This window comes from Haplochromis burtoni, unplaced genomic scaffold, assembly GCF_018398535.1.
Source record: "Haplochromis burtoni strain Fernald_Lab_line unplaced genomic scaffold, NCSU_Asbu1 Contig_162, whole genome shotgun sequence".
Taxonomy (NCBI): domain Eukaryota; kingdom Metazoa; phylum Chordata; class Actinopteri; order Cichliformes; family Cichlidae; genus Haplochromis; species Haplochromis burtoni.
The window spans coordinates 379,540-395,651 of NW_024582523.1; the positions used below are offsets into that span (position 1 = coordinate 379,540).

At 38.1% G+C, this 16,112-nt stretch overlaps 3 protein-coding genes across 6 annotated transcripts; 2 read left to right on the forward strand and 1 right to left on the reverse strand.

The window, feature by feature from the left end:
- Positions 1 to 1,089: 1,089 nt before the first annotated feature.
- Positions 1,090 to 2,663, forward strand: LOC121815234. Its single transcript, XM_042225147.1, has 6 exons — positions 1,090 to 1,370; positions 1,831 to 1,927; positions 2,047 to 2,076; positions 2,201 to 2,254; positions 2,422 to 2,493; positions 2,621 to 2,663. Exons 1-6 carry the CDS (start codon positions 1,257 to 1,259, stop codon positions 2,653 to 2,655), a joined length of 402 nt encoding a protein of 133 aa, XP_042081081.1. The 5' UTR covers positions 1,090 to 1,256; the 3' UTR covers positions 2,656 to 2,663.
- Positions 2,285 to 8,870, reverse strand: kat7b (K(lysine) acetyltransferase 7b). 2 transcript variants are annotated; one of them, XM_005932810.3, is made up of 14 exons: positions 8,671 to 8,870; positions 7,586 to 7,736; positions 7,241 to 7,489; positions 7,048 to 7,130; positions 6,175 to 6,258; positions 5,942 to 6,040; positions 5,731 to 5,841; positions 5,284 to 5,475; positions 4,975 to 5,064; positions 4,732 to 4,872; positions 4,533 to 4,626; positions 4,250 to 4,396; positions 3,571 to 3,677; positions 2,285 to 3,323 (listed from the first exon to the last, which is right to left on the reverse strand). In XM_005932810.3, the coding sequence occupies exons 1-14, from the start codon at positions 8,686 to 8,688 to the stop codon at positions 3,222 to 3,224; spliced, it is 1,668 nt and encodes a 555-aa protein (XP_005932872.1). In that variant the 5' UTR covers positions 8,689 to 8,870; the 3' UTR covers positions 2,285 to 3,221. The 2 variants fall into 2 exon arrangements, with proteins under 2 accessions (XP_005932872.1, XP_005932873.1); XM_005932811.3 differs by lacking the exon at positions 8,671 to 8,870 and adding an exon at positions 8,173 to 8,658.
- Positions 8,871 to 10,524: 1,654 nt separating this feature from the next.
- On the forward strand, positions 10,525 to 16,108 carry LOC102309756 (alanyl-tRNA editing protein Aarsd1). Of its 3 annotated transcripts, XM_042225152.1 has the most exons (17): positions 10,525 to 10,686; positions 10,796 to 10,909; positions 11,012 to 11,078; positions 11,164 to 11,262; positions 11,666 to 11,755; positions 11,878 to 11,940; positions 13,616 to 13,744; positions 13,896 to 14,055; positions 14,148 to 14,205; positions 14,285 to 14,441; positions 14,527 to 14,643; positions 14,729 to 14,859; positions 14,947 to 15,013; positions 15,183 to 15,271; positions 15,429 to 15,483; positions 15,564 to 15,658; positions 15,741 to 16,108. In XM_042225152.1, the coding sequence occupies exons 1-17, from the start codon at positions 10,652 to 10,654 to the stop codon at positions 15,877 to 15,879; spliced, it is 1,665 nt and encodes a 554-aa protein (XP_042081086.1). In that variant the 5' UTR covers positions 10,525 to 10,651; the 3' UTR covers positions 15,880 to 16,108. The 3 variants fall into 3 exon arrangements, with proteins under 3 accessions (XP_042081086.1, XP_005932876.1, XP_005932875.1); XM_005932813.3 differs by lacking the exons at positions 10,525 to 10,686; positions 10,796 to 10,909; positions 11,012 to 11,078; ... (1 more) ...; positions 11,666 to 11,755; positions 11,878 to 11,940 and adding an exon at positions 12,932 to 13,074; XM_005932814.3 differs by lacking the exons at positions 13,616 to 13,744; positions 13,896 to 14,055; positions 14,148 to 14,205; ... (6 more) ...; positions 15,564 to 15,658; positions 15,741 to 16,108 and adding an exon at positions 12,116 to 12,366.
- The last annotated feature ends 4 nt before the right edge of the window (positions 16,109 to 16,112 follow it).

Below are 16,112 nucleotides of genomic sequence, written 5' to 3' on the forward strand. Positions count from 1 at the left end.
CTTTCAGGGATAATTGTCCTGGGCTCGTCTTCCTACAGAAGCACCTGTGTGTGGATCAAAGCATTTGATGTGTGTGTCAGCTTTGTTTCGAGTGGGTGTCTTTGCAGCACACAGATTGTCAAGTAATTGCCCCTCCAGAAATTTCTATGACCAGAGTGTGTGTGTGTGCGGGGGGGGTCAGCTTTCATTAAAACAGAGCATTTAAATGGCTAAGTAAGTAAAGAGTATCAAAAGGTTTAATAACAGTGTAATTATCTCAGGAGATGGAAAATAAATCACCCTGCTGACATATCCCTTAATGGAAAAGTTACAAATATTGACATTGTCAGCATTTTCCACACATCTGAGGTCACAAATGTCATGTAACACAATTCATACAGTCTTCATTGCGCTTGAATTTCATCTGCATTTTTGAGATTTCATCCATCACCTTGTCGTGTATGACTTCTGACCATCAGGTGCACTACACAACCTTCAGCGCTTCCACGTGTGTTAAATCGTAATAAGTCAACCACTTTTATTTCAGTCTACTTGACCTTTGAGGTCACAGCTGTGCTCTCCTGCTTAATAAATTCCCAGCTAAACATTCACCAAGTCAACTGGCAACCCAATAAAACCTTCAAAGTAGACGGGTATATTTACAAAGCATCACTCAAAGACCCGACACACCTGCCCTCTTCCTCTGTAATATCAAAGAAGCATGTGAACATCACAAGGTCACAAATGAGCAAGAGGAGAATATTTTTAGACCAACCACAATCTAGACGTCTAATAAAGATGGAAATGAAAGGCGACCTTCTCAAATGTAAATATTTGATATTGAAGAGGTGGGTTTTTTTTCTTAGAATTGACCCCTGCCTGTAAGTTTTTAGATGACGTCTTATAGGTCCAACTATTTAAAAAAAAAAAAAAAAAAGTTTAATTGTTAATTCAATCACATTTTCTCCCATTTAATGACTACAAAGTATGAGGGAAAGAATTTAAAAACTTGATCTTTTACAAATACTCCAATACAATAAATTAGGGAGTTGTAATAAATTGAATGGTGGCAAGTGAATAGTCCTGTTTAGAGGGGAGGGGTCTATTAGCAGGGGTTTAGAGGTATAAAGGCGCCATGGATGCAGTTCGCACAGACTGAATAATACGAAAACCCATCCTGCTAACATCATCTGTAATGTATTATTAGCTTTTGCTGGGATAAAAAATATATTTGATTAAAAAGAAGTAGAAGCAGAGCTTTTCTCTTTGAGATAGCAATGGATAACTGGAAGATCCAGCTGGTTATTGTGACTTTTTGTGCTTTGGTGCAAACCTATCAGAGATTCTCGTGCAGTGCAGAAGAGCAGAGAGGACTTCTGAAAGAGTGGAAGGTGAGAAGCACTATTGTTTTTATAATGGGTTGAGCAATGGACAAATTTAAATATCAAAGCATTGAGTTCATTCACTTATTCTGTTCAAGCTTAGGTGAAGAGGAGAAAATCTTAGATGATTGTTGAGATTTCTTGCTTATATACAAGAAAAAAATATACTTTCAAAGAAGTCTGAAAGCTGTGTGTTTTAAAATTCTGCATGTTTTTTTTTTTTTTTTACAAGAGGCAAAGTTCTGTAAGTAACACATATTATAATGGTGCATATGTATTTTTAACATTTTTGCAAATAAATCTGTATTTTGTTTTTCTTTATTAATTTGAAAGAAGATACAGAAAGAAAACTCAAAATGTTAGATGACCATTGCATTAACAATGCGTTTGCTTGTAGACTTATGTAGATATACTTTTTAAATATAAAAACTGGTTTACTTTAAATAAAATAGTGAAATGTTTCTTGCAGGATGAATCACTGCAGACAAGCCTGACCAGTCCAATGTCCAGTGTAATAAAAAGATCCAAAGCCCTTCGATTCTACGGACTCATGGGGAAACGCTCAGGTAACCTTGAAACATATCCATGCATAACATAATGTCTCATTTTTGTGCTTATCACCATTTTTATGTCTCATAATAAGTATTAAAGCCTGTTGCATGACAATAGATTTATCTCTTCACAGATGCAAAAAAACCCTACCAAGTAAAGAGACGTGAGTGGCTTGACCTTATTGAAGCAGAACTCTTATCATACTAACGGTTTTGAAAACTAGTAGTTCCAGAAATTGGAATCTATTATTTAATCACAGCATCATTGCATATTTCTTATTCTTATAGGAAATAAAGGAGAAATGTTTGTGGGCCTGATGGGAAGAAGCATCTCCAGTGGTGGTAAGCATAAAATCATCAATAGACCGCATGTAAATTGTAGATATTTCAAAATATCAAGGCAGCTTTATTGATATTAAAAATATCAAAGTGCTAATACACATTACACAGCTATGATTCAAAGTACAAGCCGAAAACCATCCTAGTCAAACGTTTCCTGTTTATTACAGAATCTCTACCCAAAGTAAATCGTTCTGCAAAGACCACTGCGATCCATGATTCAGAGAACCCATACAAGCAAGGTACGATTGTACCAGTATAAAAACCTGAGGCTGTTTTGTTTCTATGTGCATTCATATAGTGGTGTTACATTTGTATTTTATATCCTCAGCAAATTAAAAATCTCCTCTTTCCCCTCATCATTGGCAGGTTCAGCAAAGGAATGGATCAGAATCCTGTATTGATGGAATTAGAAAAAAAAAAAAAAAGAGACATTATGACGAAGATCTATACAATTTTATACCAACCAAAGGCGTGTTGCCATAAATCATACTCATTAAAAGTACACCCTGCTCAATTTCATGTTTCGATTCATGCTAACAGTTACTGTATTAACGCTCAAAAAGAATAACCACCATTGTCAAAAAGCACATTTCTCATAGTAAATAAAAATAACCTCTAAATGCACTCAAATGTAGCTATTCTAACATTAATGTTATCCATCACATTGGACCGTTCATCATTTAACATTCAGCACACAAAGGCAGTTTTAAAGCAAATCCTCGACACTCATGTTTCACAATGCTGACAAAAAGCATTTGACTTGGAACGTATGCTGGTTTGGCTAGAAATGACAGTAAAATATAAAAAGGTATTTAAAAAATTCACATTACAGACAAGAAGAAATAAACAGGGTCAAAGGGATGAAAGAAAAAAAACACTGATCTTTATTGACAGTTCATAGGTCTAGGCTACTTGTGGCTGGTGAGGCTAGAGGCGAGTGTTTTCAGTAGCCTGAGCTTCTCAGTGTTTATGTCCCTTTGGGAGGGGTCCATTTTAGCGAGCTTGGGTCGATGGTTTTGTTGCTATTGCCTCGCTTGATCTCCTTTGCTTTCCACTCATCAATCAGGTCCTGGGATGAGAAACAGGGTAACGAGCTAGGTTATCACATCTAATTTTTCCAGTAAGATAGAAATAGAAAGAAGGGCCTGGTATAAAACGTGTTTTACAGCATTAACGTAAAATTTTACTTCCAAAATTAATCAAAATATTAGAAATAGACAAGTAAATGATCTCAGTAACCCAAATAATTTGATACAAAAGCAATTATTTCAATAAATAAATACAAGCATAAATAAAACGGAGAGGAGCCAGCTTACCTGACGCTTCAGTACTAAGTGCTTTCCCTTCCAATACTTCAGCATCTGAAGAGACTGCAGGGTGCTCACAATGTCCACCGGGTTGACAGCAGTTTCCTGACTGATCTCTGTGCAGCACGCAAATATTAAAACAAATATTCATTGTATGCATTTGTCTTGTTTATTAAATGCATGAATCTTCTTGTGTGGATTCATTATGCTCTTCCTTTTATCTATCATCGATATACATATTCTGAGATCAGTGTATGTACAAGTAATCTTTAAGGGCCTAAAGCTCAAGCTTCAGACTTCTCTAAACACTCTGGTTTAGGCATTTTTTCCTGCTCTTGACTGTCAATGAGAGGGAATTTCTTTAATATGGTTATCTGAGGCACACAGCTCAGACTTTGAGCACAGCACTCCCACCCAGCTGCTGCTGCGCAAATCTTTTACTTGCAAGGGACAGCCAAACAGAAAAAAACATAGCTTAAGAGGTGAGCTAAGAGGGAAAGAAGCTAAACTGGCTTGTTACTAGACAGAAGATGGACTTTGGGACTTCACCAAGGCCAATATAAGCTAAAATTAAGATTATTTTAAACTGGTAATTGGTAACTGGTAACAAAGTACAGAGCCACTTTCAGCTTTTTTTGTAAACATATAATTTAAGCTGCCAAATTATAGGGTTTGTGCTTTCACTTACCTTTGATGGAGATCTCCTTGCCTTGAAAGTTGTACATGTATCTGAGTAATACCTCCTTCCAGTAACTCCTGTAACTGATGAGGCCCAGATCAGAAAGAGGTCTCTCTGGCGAGCCCACCTTCTCCTCAACTTTAGACAACAGATAACCTAAATAAAGCACAGGACAGTCAGAATGAACGCTTTCAGAAGGAAGAGAGAATTATCTGTATTTCATTATGCAAAAAGACTAAAATGCAATTTAATGATTACATTGAGAATAGAATAAATTAACATATATACATACTAAAGTCAATGAGCATCTTTCCAAAGCCTTGTCTCATGTACTGTGGCATTGTCAGGATACAGGATACATTGTAGTTCAGGAAGGAATTTTTCTCCTTAAATAAATAAATAGAAGGAAAAAACACTTTTTAGACATTTCTGTTCTGGAACATAAATTCAATCATTGTGTGGGTAAAAAAAATAACCTTGTTCTTCTTTACCTTTGAAAAATAGCCTACTAAATGGCAGCCAGTGTTGTCAGCTTCAGTCATGACATAGAAGAGAAAAGGCTCCACGTCATAGTAAAGTGTTTTGTGGTCCAGAAAAAGCTTGGCAAGTAAACACAAGTTCTGACAGTAGATCTGGGGATGATATGGCCCTTGATTACTTTAAAAGTGGCTTATATATTTGATTACAATTTAAAAAGAAAAGAAATGCCAGTGTTTACTAAGTAAGACTCTTACCTTATTCTTTTTGCCATCGACTTCAAAAACAGATATAGACCCCTTTCTGTACACCTCATCTCCTGGAGGATGCTTCCACACACATTTGGCCTGAAAAGACAAATTATATACAGTACTTCCAAACCAGTGAGTTCATAAAGATAAATTATTCTTATTTAAAGGCTACCGTGCAGTAAAAATATATAATGTAATAAGAGCAACGGCTGTTTGCCAAAACGGAACTTTAAAAAATGAATGTTTAGAATGTTTTTATAAAAATCATTTCTAAGTGTAGCACGACTCCAATGACTTGGGATTAGTCTCTCTCACCATGTGTCGCCTGAGGATGGTCTGGCTCTTCATGTATTTGAGGCAGAATTCACAGACGTACAGACGACCCAGACGCGCATACTCCTCAGGATAGGGCGAGTGGTACCAGGTGTCCAGCTCGTAGCGACCAAACAAGATAGTCTTGATCATGTTACTGCCCTCGGTGATCTGACCCTGGATGCGCAGCTTCTCCTGCAGGCATGAAGATGGGAAACATTAATGTCCAATGTGTGTGATGAGGTTATCAATCAAAAAACTAGAATGCTAACATACTGACAGTTTAAAAAATAAATAAATAAATAAAACAAAATAGTGACAACTCAGTTTTTAAAGAAAAATAATGTACCTGGAACAATGAAAGGCACCAGTTCTAGCTTCATTTCCTTTTATCTTATTCTAAAATGCTAAAAAGAAAGTACTTATGGAGATGTGAAACCTCATCATTACCAGGTCTTCAGATGCTCGGGCCTGTGCTTTCCTGAACAGCTCCAGGTCATATTCACTGGTGATGTTCTCCAGCAGAGGCTCTCTGGTGTTGCCGTGTGTTTGCCGATGCTCCTGTGGGCCACGAGAAAAGGCAAGCAGGAAATGAAGTAACATGCCAGCTATGAGGTGGAATAAGCTTAGAAATAGCAAAACAAAAGTACTGGTGACGTACCACATGCTTTTCTTTCTGCTCCTTCTGCAGGCCAGAGTTTCGACCCTTCCTTATCTCAGCCACTTGCTCCTTGTATCGAATCTGTTTCGGTGTTGGTGTCTACAAATAAGGATAAATAACCAATTCACTTTCCTGGTATGAGAAATTACTGACAGTAGTTAAAATAATAAACAGATAATTAAGCAAAGTGTTTAAAATTCAATGTCATGCTCTCATTTCTAAAGCAGACCTACCTGGTGACGAGTTGCATGGCGCGAGTTGCTGTCCTCCTGTGCCTTTACCTCCTCCTCTTGTTTCTCACGGCTAATGGCTTTTACCTGACAAATAAATAAATAAATACATAAATAAATAAAGCATGGATTATATCATGGGCAGCACGGTGGCACGGTGGTTAGCACTGTTGCCGCACAGCAAGAAGGTCCTGAGCTCAATTCCAACATCAGGCCGGGGTCTTTCTGTGTGGAGTTTGCATGTTCTCCCCGTGTTTGCGTGGGTTCTCTCCGGGTACTCCGGCTTCCTCCCACCATCCAAAGACATGCAGCTTGTCGGGATAGGTTAATTGATTAATCCAAATTGTCACTAGGTGTGAATGTGAGTGTGAATGGTTGTCTGTCCCTGTGTGTTGGCCCTGCGACAGACTGGCGACCTGTCCAGGGTGTACCCTGCCTCTCGCCCTATGACAGCTGGGATAGGCTCCAGCGCCCCCTGCGACCCTGAAAAGGATAAGCGGAAGCGAATGGATGGATGGATGGATGGATGGATTATATCTCTTCTTGGTCTCTCATTTCTCTCTGATACGGCTCAGGCAGCCAAATACTCATACCAGCCACTTCAACCTACAACATTAATAACATTTGCTGGGAACATCCCTGTTTAAGTGATGAAGTGTGTTACTTGTGGCTGTTTTTACTGATAGCAAAAGACATTGTGTACTTGTACTACAGATGAAATTGTCATTTACTACACTCAACCTTTGGAGTATCAGTTATGTCCCAAAGAAAGTTGTACAGTCCAGCCACTGCCAGTGTTTCAGGTTAATAACTGTATAGATAAAGTAAATTCACATAATATTGTAAAGTATTCTGAACATGATTTATAATAATCACCTTGCATTCATCAGCAGAAAGATTGTGGTAAAGAGGACAGCCTGACACAGCAAAATGACGTTCATGCTTTCCTGTGAGGTGACCTAAGAAAAAAGAGAAAAATAAGCATGATGTTTGCTGATATGCCACATTTCCCATGTTCAAATTTTTAATAACACTTTTGACGTTTGGCAAAAAAAGTAATATATTTTACCAAGGGAATTGCACCCCGGGGTTGGACATTTCATGTTGAAATTATAGGTTTCGTGACAGCGGCGGCGTTTAGGTCGGTGGGAGAGATCTTTATCCGAATCTCTGTTGGCTTGGTCCTTGGCCTGGCTCTCATCATGTGAGGCATTGGGACTGGAGATGTCCAACTCTGATTCAGAGGAGGGTGCATTTCCAGTGGGCGTCAGTGGTGGAGATTCATCGTGATCCACAGCTCGCTTTAATTCCTGAGTATCTAAGGGAAAATAAAATAAAAGAAATCTTCAAATCACTGTAAAAGTATATATATACATATGTGTGTGTGTGCATATGTATAGGCTATGTTGCCAACCCTGAGAGCTTTGGCTAAGGCGAGTAGAGGCTCTGGTGAGGCGCTGTCTCTTGGGCACAGTCCCTTCACTTTCTGAGCTATTGGTCTGTTCTCTTTCAGCAGAGGAGTCAGAGTCTTCAGTTCCATCTGAACCACTCCCAGCCATGTGTCTCTGTCAGGGGAACAAACGGTAAATGAAAGGCACCTTTTACTAAATAATGTCAAATAGAGGTGCGGAAAAAAACAAGCATGGATAACACTGATGGTGTCCACAAGCCAAAAAGACAGAGTTGTTCTGGCGATAGCAACTACAGTTTTACAGAGCAGTTAATTCAGCATTCACAGTGTATCTATTCATTGTTGAGTCATAAATCCACCAAATTAAAAGCGTAGCTGAGGTAACACTGTAAAAGTGCTGTTTGTGGCCATTTTTCTTTTAGATTTCTGACTGGCTACAATCAAATGATAGCTCTCCATTAGCTGTTTAATTATTATCATCAGCATAAACAGGTCTTAACACCATCTACCCCTTACTAATACCAAAGCAATATATTCCGCCAAGCTAGTATTAAAAACTGGCCAAATACTGTCACACGTGTAGTAATTACCACGACAAAGTAACCAGTCTGCTTAGCACGTCAACTGTTATTGTTGTTAGCTTAGCGATAACGGTTAGCTCTGTTCTTGGTTTTTAGTATTTGTTTTTTTCCCAGCCAATGTGGCACAACACTGTATTCACAAACAGCAATTTAAGCAGGACTGGTCTTGTTTTAGTCTTAGGGCAAAGCCTACATATACATGAACCGCGAAGCGCCGTTACATTTCACCAAACGTGAAGTAAAAGTTTTAGCTTCTTTTAGCTGCTTTCAACTGTACACTGGGTGTTTATTGAGCTCGAACAATACCGTCACAAGCTGAATGTGGCAATGCAGTTAAAGTCAGTATGTTTAAATTATTCTGTGCAGATTTATCAGCTGATGCTAACACCGTGTTTTAGCGCGTTACACTGTCAGAATATTGAATGAAATATGGTGGAACCTTCGGGTTAACCATTAGTGCTAACTTAGCTAACGTTACCCTCTTGTGCGACCTACATGTACTCTTACCTGTCTTCTACGAGGCATGTTCTTCTTGATGGCTACTACTTCACGATGGTCTAAAGCAGCAAATGTAAACGTTACGTTTAAAAAATAAACTGTTTAATGATTTATAGATTTTTTTACTTTATTAGTTTATATGTACACAGCGTTTAGTAGCTCGAGCTGCATTCCTCGCTCAGACAGAGCGAAGAAATGAATTTCCGGTAACCAGTAGACCAGCAGGGGGCGACTTCCGGATAAAATAAATTTATTACTAATGCCTGTCTAAAATCTGAAGTGGGCTGGGTGGGGGTTAATTTGAAATGCACTGTCGTGTCTTTTTTTTTCTTTAATAAAAATATGACTCCCAAAGAGCCAATCTTTCTTGCCATTTTGAAAAAAGTGCTCTTGTTCAATAGATCCCAAGGCTGGGACATTTTCAGTTCAGTCCTTGTACCTGACCATTTTCAGAGGAATGCTTTTTTGTTTGTTAAATCATTGAAAATTGAGATTTACAGCAGATGAACAGTATCTGAAAAATCATGTGCTTAAGAAATAGGTTGCAGAGGGGGAATCCATCAAGGACCTGACACGAGACCTGATATATCTGTTACTTCGGCGGATCCATTTACTGTTGGCCTCAGAAATTGCTTTAGTGCTGTGGTGGCTGTCAAGAAGTTATTCTTAAGGAATAGTATTGGATAACAGCCTTTATCCAAAGAAGAAGCCTTTAAAACCCCCGGAGAACTCATCCTGAAGGTTACTTTAAGAAGTTACAAGATACAGTAGCTTGACTAGGAGAGTTCAGGCTGTGTTGGAGAATAAAGATGGCCATACCAAATATTGACTTTCAAACTCGTAAAAATTATCCAAGCTGCCTTTTAAACTTGTTGGATTTTTACCAACTCTGTTTTTGGCCTATCTATGTTTACACATGCTCCAGTCAGTTCCTGCACATAGTTCCAATTTCCTTACCAAAATATAAAAAAAGGCTGACTCAAGACTTTTAAATTGTATCTATTAAATTTTGCTTTGTCGAATTTACTGATTTTACTGAGCTGTTTCACTTAGAAGAGCCACGTTCTTGTATATTCATATTTTCTTTGGTTAACTTCAATTTGGTCATATCTTTATTATCATATATTGTATTTTATCAACATGTTTACTTATTGAGCCCTGTTATTTCATTTGACTGTATTTTTCCTTTTATTTATTTATTTTTTTACTTTATTAAGTTATTGTGTATTTGACACATACTTTATTGAAATATTCTACTTTATTTAAACTTTTATATATATATGTAGTGGATGTTCTGGCTGGTCTACCACAGGATTTTTTTAACTTTTGGAAAATGAATAAAGTATTTTATCTTTATTATATCTACCTTCCTATATATAAAGTTTACATTTACAATTCTACTCTTTAAACAATATTGATGGCCAAAATACTGATTTTAAGTAATTTAATTTTGTTGCATAACTAAGATTTAAACTTAATGAAACGCTGTCAAATGAAATTCACTTGATTATTCATGTATGTGTATGTTGGTAAATGATTCATAAATTCAGCAAAATCAATTTTAAAATTATCAATGCGTCAAGATTTTGTCCAAAATTATTAAAGTTCCATTGCATCCCTCAGGCAATGTTGGTCAACAACCTCCCAAGTGTTGAAGTGGGTCCCATTAGGTAATTTTCTTGTTGGATTCTTCCTGCCCCCACCTCCATCCTCTTAAACAATCAATTAAAGGTGGCTGAACCACTTTGAGAACCCAGAAAATGCATCTGTTTTCCCGAGTGTTCCACAGTCAGGCTATAAAGGGCACGGAAGGGGCTGTGGCAGGCAAGTCTCCTAGCAGCTGATACCAGATGGTCTATATATAGCTTCTAGGGCCTGGCCGCTGCATCAGAGCACACTACTAACTCAGCTGGACACGTGTGAGTTAGCTTTCTCTTGGTAAAAAGGAATTGTATAGCAACTTCTCTTTTATTTAAAAACAACAACAAGAATGAACAAACCTAAAATTGTCAGACCAGAGGAAAGGTAAGTGCTGCCAAACTCACTGAGCAACAAAGCATGTTTTTTTCCTAAATCTTTCATTATGAAAAGGTTTCAGGTTTGATTCCTAAGCAGTTTCTTGGTGTTTTAACAGCAAGCCAGCACATGCGCTGTGGTTTGATAGGAAGAAATACGTCACCATCAACTTCATGGTTCAGAAACCTAAAGATGTCCAAGTTGATATCCAGCCAGACAAACTGATTCTGTGGTGAGTTTTTAAAGACGTTCCCTCTCTTGAAGTCACATGTGATTCAGTTTAGAAAATGTCTAAAATGGTTTCTTTGACAACCCCATTGCCTCTCTGCAACAGCTGCAAAAACGAAACAGATGATGTGTACTACAACGAGCTGCACTTCTATGACAAAGTCCAGATCCACGTAAGCATCCGCATTATATTCTGTATTCTTCAATGTACAGAAAGCAGGCTGTTAAACGCTCCTTTAACTTGTCATCACTTGAAAGGACTCCAGAGAAAGGGTCTATGACCGCACCATCAATGTCTTGCTAAGGAAGATGAAACCTGATTGTGCTTGGCCTCGTCTTCAGAAAGATCCAGCTAAGGTAAGCACACGTGTTTGTGTCTGTGTCCTTAAACCGATCAGTATCAAGGTATTCTATTCTTCTCATCTGGTATTTACTCAGGTTCATAAAAATAGCATGGCTCATGTTAAGACTGTTTTTATGAGGCTGAAGAATTTTTTTTTTTTACCAATGATACTTCCTCACTATTCATTTACCAGTTTCAATCCCAAACCCTAAGTTGAAAAAGTCTTAGCTCACTGTTTCCGTCTCATAAAAATGCATTATATAAGCAAAGAGAAGCTTTATATAAGTATTTATCTAAAGCTACTAATAGAGTGCCTGAGGATATTACAACTAACTAAGTAGGATGTTCTGTAATCCTTGCAACTTTACTTTTAGTAAATAATACCTAAAATGGTGCTGTTATGTCTTCATTCCACAGGCCAGTTGGATTTCAGTTGACTTTGATAACTGGAGGGACTGGGAGCACGAAGATGATGAGGGAAAGGAGGAATATGACCGTTATGTGGATGTGAGTGAATTCAGTCTTCTTAGTAATAAGATTAGTCAAATTCCAATATTGCTTCTGATCCCAGTGCATGTAATATGCAATACCTTCCATTATTTTTTGTTTAAATGGCTTTCCTTTTACAGATGATCCGAGAGATGGCTAACAGTGACAAAGGAGAAGCTCCAGATATGGGGGATCTTAGTGATGTAAGTGAAGTGTTCTCCATATAAGTGAGGAGTGTACAATGTAAAATTGGGAATTGCTTCTGCAATAGTCTATATTTAAGTATTCTACAATCAATGCCGACTGAAAATCTGTAACTTATATTGATCATTTTATTGCGGAGACTGACCATTCATCCATTTTTTTCCCTTTCAACAGTCTGACTGATACTTTATCCTCTCTGGTGAAGCCTGCTGTAAATGTCTAGCTCAGGATACTGAGGACAACAGTTTGTTTACTGAAAGCTGTATTATATGCTAAAAATGGATGTGCTATTGTCCAAAATGCTGTTTTTAAATGTATGATGATATTTTATGTGAGATTATTTATTGCTCTGTAATTGTTTACTGTACACCGGCATGTGATTGATAATAAAAGTTTTATTAAACACAAAATTGCATTATGTTGCTTGAGGTAATAACACTAGCTGAATGAACTGGGGGATATAGAACATGATTGTGTCGGTAACTCCAGAAGATGGCAGTAACGTTGCAGTAAATTTAAAAGTCTCAATCAGTAGCCCAAATTTAGTTTACACTCGTAGTAATGCACTAAAAACACAGCCTCGCTTTTTATACGTAGTCATATTAGTGACCTGTTGCCGGTTAACATAACTAGTTGTAAAAAAAAACCAAAAACGTTTCCAGCCTTTTGTTGAAATGCTGTCTAATTTGAAATTACCCGATTTTTCTCTTAAATCGGTTCATTTCGTCACTTTCAACGTTTGGTATGTTGTCTGCGTTCTACTGAGAATCATTTATAGCTGTATCAGATTTAAAAAATCATTGCATTCTGGTTTTATTTACATTTTACAATTCGGGTTGCAGTTTATTCGATTTTATAGAGCACATCCTAAGGTTTTCTCTTCCTCCTGTTAAAAAAAGTGCATTTAAAAGATGATTAAATAATAATGGCTTAATTAATCTTTTTCGCTTAAGTTAAAAAAGTTATGAAGCGAAAGTCGAAGTCATTAAGTTTGGGCTATTATGGTACCCGTCGGCGTCAGCTGACAGCTGTAGGCTTCCTCCCCGTGCTCGTGCTACCGGCTGGCGCAGTTTTCCTTTCAAAAACAGGACAAAATGGCTTTTCAGTGTCAGCGAGACTGCTATATGAAAGAGGTGCGAAGCTTTTAAAAGCATCCGAAAAGACCTCCCGGAAATTTATCAGCAGTTCGGTGCAGAAGTGATTAGCATGCCTGCTAACTGATGCACCTGCTAGCTACCTTTGTAACCAGAGCAAGGGCTGGCAACTGATTTATAGCTCGTTTATATATAGTCTACGAGTCGCACTTTTATCTTACATAACCTTAGATTTATTCAGTTTTACTTTGTTAGAGGTTGTAATTGTGTAATTTCCACACTCTATATTTCAGATCGTATCATTTTTCTCCTTTAAAACGCCGCTTAAAAGTAATAAATCACCTTAAATGCTATGCATTTAGAGAATTTAGGATACTGTCTCCTTTTTTAAGTCTTCAGTCTTTGTACTTGCTGTCACATAAATTGTCCTTTACAAAGCCAGACCTTTATAAAGTCTTGTATGAGACTGAAATCTTGCACACACTTAAACAACTGCAGTCCTTTAAGAAGCATGTAATGTTTCTGGTTGTAAATTTTATATGACACGATTATTATCGTTATTTCTCTGGTCCCCTTCCAGTTTGTTACCTCTGTAGTCTCCTGCTGCCCGGCGGAACTAAAACATGAAGTAAATGGAAAGAAAGAAACTATTAAAGGATTCCACATCAAGCTACAAGATACCATCTTGTTTCCTGAGGGAGGTGGCCAGGTAAGCATGTTCATTTTCTTTTTCTTTCAAGCTCTTACTCCATTATTTAAATGTGTACGTCACATGTTCCTTCATTGCAAATGTTTATGCAAATGCGAGACTGTACAATGTCACTTGCAAAATTTGCATGCTTTACGTTGTCCTCCTGCAGCCAGATGACCATGGATTCCTTGGAGATGTCCCAGTTTTGAGAGTGACAAGGCAGGGACCGGACGCCCTGCATTTTGTGGCCTCACCTCTGGAGGTGGGTCAGGAGGTTCAAGTGAAGGTAGACTGGGAAAGGAGATTTGATCATATGCAGCAGCACTCGGGTAATAATCACCACAGAGACAGGAAAAAACGCCATCGCGCATTTTGTTTTACCTGTTGCCTAAGCAGTAATTGTTTTCTTCTTGACTCTTAGGTCAGCATTTGATTACAGCTTTGGCAGACACAATGTTTGGATACAAGACCACATCCTGGTACTTTACCACTGCATATGTTCTTTTCCATGTAGCCACTAAGCCTTGTAGGATTACAGATTTTCTGGGTTTTTATCAGGGAACTGGGTCGTCAAAGAAGCACCATTGAGCTGGACACTCCGTGTGTGAAACCTGGCCAGCTTCAGGAACTGGAAGAATGTGTAAATGAGAAGATCAGAGCTCACATTCCTGTCATGGTTCAGCTTCTCTCTATAGATGACCCAGCTGTGGAGAAGGTACAGATATTGCACTTACTGGTTGTAAAAGAGACCTGTTGCCCTGTGTTAAGTGTATTACACAATATGTATTTGTACAAATCAGGTGAGAAGTCGAGGGCTGCCAGAGGACCACGCAGGACCCATTCGGATCATTGATATAGAGGGCATAGATGCCAACATGTGCTGTGGAACCCACGTCTCCAACCTCGGTCACTTACAGGTACAACATTGACACTTTCACAATTATATTTAGTGTTTGTGCCATTAACCGTTGTGTATCTAATTTCTTTGTATTCAAATTTAAGGTAATAAAGCTGCTGGGAACTGAGAAAGGAAAGAAAAACAAAACCAACCTAATTTTCCTGGCAGGAAAAAGGGTACTAAAGTATGCAGAGAAAAGCTACAACACAGAGCGTTCACTGGTGTCACTTCTAAAGTAAGTTCTAAATCTGAATAGTCAAAATTTAACTTTGAATCATTCAGAAATTTGAAGTGAAAACTCCTTTTGGTCATTTATCATCAGAACGGGACCAGATGAGCACGTTGAGGCAGTCGACAAGTTGCAGAAGTCTGTTAAGCTGCTACAGAAAGTAAGAACAGTTTCTTTCTAGATTACTGTTTGACAGATTTGGTAAAAAAAATGGTATGGTAATAATAAATTAATAATAGTAGAATTACATTTTTTGACAGGGTAAATATGCTTCAGCTTAAGATATTGCATATAAGGCTCCTCAACTACTACAAAACTGTCTTTGGCAGACTAACCTGGGCCTGCTTCGTGATATGGCGGTTCTCATTGCTCAGAGCTTTAAGAATGATCCTCACAAAGACTTCTTCACCTTCCACAAGTAAGAGGTTCTGCTTAGAGATGTCATTGCACACTGCACTAACCAGTTAACCATTTAAAAAAACCCTCAGAAATGATCCATTCTTTACAACCTGGTGACGTTTTGGCATCAAGGTGAGTATGTCAATAACAAAACGGTGTTCTTGTTCTTCTTGTAGAAAAGAGGGAGACAATGAGTTTATGAATATCATTGCCAATGAAATAAACACTGAGGTAAGATCACAATTTCACTGCTTTACTGCTAGGCATTACCACGTCAGTATATTTATTTTCAATCCCTACTCTGGTTATAGGAAACACTGGTTTTCCTGACTGTTGGAGAGGAAAAGGGACCTGGTTTGTTTCTGCTGGCTGGACCCAGTGAACTAGTCACTGAGATGGGACCACAGTAAGAGTTTTCATATTTATGTAGCTTCTACTGTTAAAATATTAATGTAGGTTGGCACTGTATCTGTGTGTTTACTTTCCAGAGTGTTAGAATTGCTCCAAGGGAAGGGAGCAGGGAAGAACGGGCGATTCCAAGGTAAAGCCAACAGCCTGGCACGGAGAGGAGAGGTGGAGGCTTTACTGAAGCAGCGCTGCAATCAACGCAGCGCACAGGAAGAATAAATTTTCATTAGAAAGAAACGTTTTATACTTCCAAAAGGGGAACATTAAGGTTGGCTTACATGGCTGTTTTATACATCCATAATCTGTGGTAATCACTAAATGATGTGTTGGGTTACACATCATGAGAAAGTGACCATTTTGTGAAAATGTATATAATTCAACTTCTGTACAACATGTGCTGTACATATTTCAATATTAAATGTAAAGTGCTGGCTTTATTCAGTCAAAATCCA